We start from the raw sequence: 3,274 nt of genomic DNA, 5'->3' as shown, positions 1-3,274 counted from the left end.
CTCCGCCCCCTGGGCTCAAGCGATTCTCCTGCCTCAGCCTCCCAAGTAGCTGGGACTACAGGCTTGTGCCACCACAGCCGGCTAATTTTTGTATTTTTAGTAGAGATGGGGTTTCACCATGTTGGCTAGGCTGGTTTCAGACTCTTGACTTCAGGTGATCTGCCTACCTCGGCCTCCCAAAGTGCTGGGATTACAGGCGTAAGCCATCGCGCCTGGCTCAGAAGTGTGAATTTCTTTTAATAATACTCTGATTATGTTGAATATGTTTAACGTATCATTAATTATTCTTATTAAGATGGAAATTCTGTTCTGAGGAACGTTTCTCTAATTTCTTTTTTTTTTTTTATTAGCACAGTGCTACCTGCCATACTATTGTACTATTGTCTCTTTGCACCTTAGTATCCTCTGGAAAGCTGCTACAGTGTTTGACTGGTCCATGCTGTGTCCCTGTGCCTAGCACAATACTTGACAAATAGCAGATGCCCTATAAATCGTTCTTGGATGAATAATGAATGAAAGACATGGTAGAAAGTAATTTCAAAGTTTATATCTATTAAAGTCATGTAACTAAGCAATCTTTGCCTATGTTGCCCAGGCTGGTCTTGAACTCCTGGCCCCAAACAGTGATCTTGCCTTGGCTTCCCAAAGCATTGGAACTATAGGCATGAGCCACCACGCCCCACTGATACAGTTTTGAAACTGCTAAAAGAATAACAATTTGGGAACTCATGAATGATATTAGGAAAGTTTTTAGAAATTTAAGTCATGCAGTTGCATTTTGGTTTTATAGTTTTCTCGTGCATACTCAAAGCATAAAAATAAAAATAACAATAGGATATTGGCCATGCCAAAAAAGGGGAAAGAAAACCAAGGCTGGAGAAAAACTATAGAATGTAATTGGTTGAAACATTATTGATTCAAAACATTGCTAATTCTTCACTCAAAGTTATAGCAATTAACTTTCAAATACTTCCACTGCAAACAAGAAGGCTGAACGTATAAAAATTTCTGTATGAGTGACTAAGTGCTTTGGGAGGTACAGCCTAGAAAAGTATTTTGAGCTAGAGAAAGTCAGAATAGATACTAAGTAAAGGCCATAAAAATGAATCATCACCGAAAGGATAGATATGAGGTATTATGCTCTGCTATTTGGAACATCACATAGAATATTAAAAACTATGTATCCATCAGTACATATAATGTGTGTGTATGCTTGTATATCTATTGAGAGTAAGAATTTGAGGAAGCAAACTGATATACAAGACCGAGAACAAAAACTAAAGAGGCCTTAAAAAAATATAAAAACTGATGTATTCTTAGTGTAGTTTTCAAGTTCCTGGAGAAAAGAAAACCAATAGCTTAAGTTTCATCTGAGTGGCTCAACACATTTTGTTATTGTTTACACACAGTATACATTGCCATTTCCAGTTTTGCTTTATAGTTTTGGTAATCAATCTGATCCCTTACAAATAAATGTAAAACTCTTACGATTCTACAATTGTGCAAAGCCTTGGCATAAATGAGGCTGCAAGATGGCAATTCTGGAGGAAGACCCATTGTTGTGTTTTCGTTAGTGCCTTTAAAATGAGGTCTTCAGCTTTCGCTGCCTGGTCACGGCCCAGAGAAATTATGGTCACATGATGTGTTGTTCCTTTTAACTCTTGTGCAAATCTCAGGAGGATATTGGTAAGGTCGATCCCTGTATAATGACCTGGAGAGGTATATACAACTGTAAGCTCATTTAATTCCCTCTTAAAAATCACAATCCAGCATTTATTGAGTAGTGGTGGGAAAAGGTATAGCTATAGCGGAAAGACTACAGGTTTTGAAATTAGAGCCCAGAGTTTAAATTTTGGCCCTGCCACTTACTAGCCTAACACACGAGGATGATGATAATATCTTACGACAGCAGCACCTGCTGGTTGTCTTCTCTGGCATTTACCTGTCCTTTCCTCCTCGGTAGCTGTACCCCAGTGTTGTTCGAGATGGCCGTGTGCCCAGCTAAAATACTACATTTTTAACTTCTGTGGGCATCTAGGTTTTGTGATAGATTTTGGCAGGAAATTTTGTTAGCAAAAGTGTTGTGTAATACTCAGTAGCAAAGACATGGAATCAACCCAAATGCCCATCAATGATAGACTGTACAAAGAAAATATGGTGCATATATACCATTGAACACTATGCAGTCATAGAAAGGAACAAGATAATTTCCTTTGCAGAGACATGGATGGAAATGGAAGCCATTATCTCAGCAAACTAACACAGGAACAGAAAACCAAACACTACATGTTCTCACCCATAAGTGGGAACTGAGCAATGAGAACACATGGACAAATGTGGGGGAAACAACACATACTGGGGCCTATTGGAGGTTGTAGGCAGGGAGAGCATCAGGATAAATGCTAAGGTATGTGGGGCTTAATACCTAGGTGATGGGTTGATAGGTGCAGCGAATCACCATGACACACGTTTACCTATGTAACAAACCTGCATGTCCTGCACATGTATCCTGGAACTTAAAATGAAACAAAATTAAATTAAAATAAAAGTGTTGTGTAATACTCTGGATATCTCCTTAAAGGGAGGATGTGTGCCTTTCTTCCTTGCTTCCATTCTGTTGTTTGGAACATGAATGTCAGGTGTCTAGAGCACTAGTCATCATCATGGGCTGAGTCTTCAAGAAACGGATAGTACCTACTATGAGCGTGTCAGGCATCTAGCCAAGTGCTTTACATGGAAACGTTCCAGGTGAGAACCTGGAATGGTGGAGGCACTCCAGACAAGGTTTTATGTAATAAAATCAAAGTTTGAAATGATGAATCCTAAAGACATGTTTGATATTTGGAACAGAAGATAAATGAAGAAAATATTTTGCTAGTTTATTTCTCATAGTTTATTTTGTAACATATATTTTTGCACATGTCAATATTTATTAAACACATGCATAGACATAAGGGCGATTCCAACCTCCAGAGCAACAGGATGTATTTGCAAGGTATTTTCTTTTTCTTTTTTTGCAATATATCATTTAAATGTTTCATTAGATTTATATAAAAGGAGGTAATTAAATGTAATATTTGAGATGCTGATCAATAGTTGCTTCTTTTTTCAATTTGTATCGTTTTATTTATTTCTTTTCTTTTTTTTATTATACTTTATGTTCTAGGGTACATGTGAACAATATGCAGGTTTGTTACATATGTATACATGTGCCATGTTGGTGTGCTGCACCCATCAACTCATCATTTACATTAGGTATATCTCCTAATGCTAT

General features: G+C 37.6%; 1 protein-coding gene across 1 annotated transcript in view; it reads right to left on the bottom strand.

The window, feature by feature from the left end:
* The window catches only part of LOC105516698 (dynein heavy chain 14, axonemal-like), a gene marked incomplete at its 5' end in the record, with an annotated part of 154,523 nt that overhangs the window by 39,901 nt on the left and 111,348 nt on the right, over window positions 1-3,274 (bottom strand). The window contains one exon of the mRNA XM_011948971.1: window positions 1,489-1,699. Coding sequence (XP_011804361.1) covers window positions 1,489-1,699 — 211 coding nt within the window. The remainder of the gene's footprint in view (window positions 1-1,488; window positions 1,700-3,274) is intronic.

Source organism: Colobus angolensis, unplaced genomic scaffold (genome assembly GCF_000951035.1).
Source record: "Colobus angolensis palliatus isolate OR3802 unplaced genomic scaffold, Cang.pa_1.0 Scaffold288, whole genome shotgun sequence".
Lineage (NCBI taxonomy): Eukaryota > Metazoa > Chordata > Mammalia > Primates > Cercopithecidae > Colobus > Colobus angolensis.
Note: the sequence above shows the minus strand (reverse complement) of the source record. Positions and strands in the feature narration are given on the sequence as shown.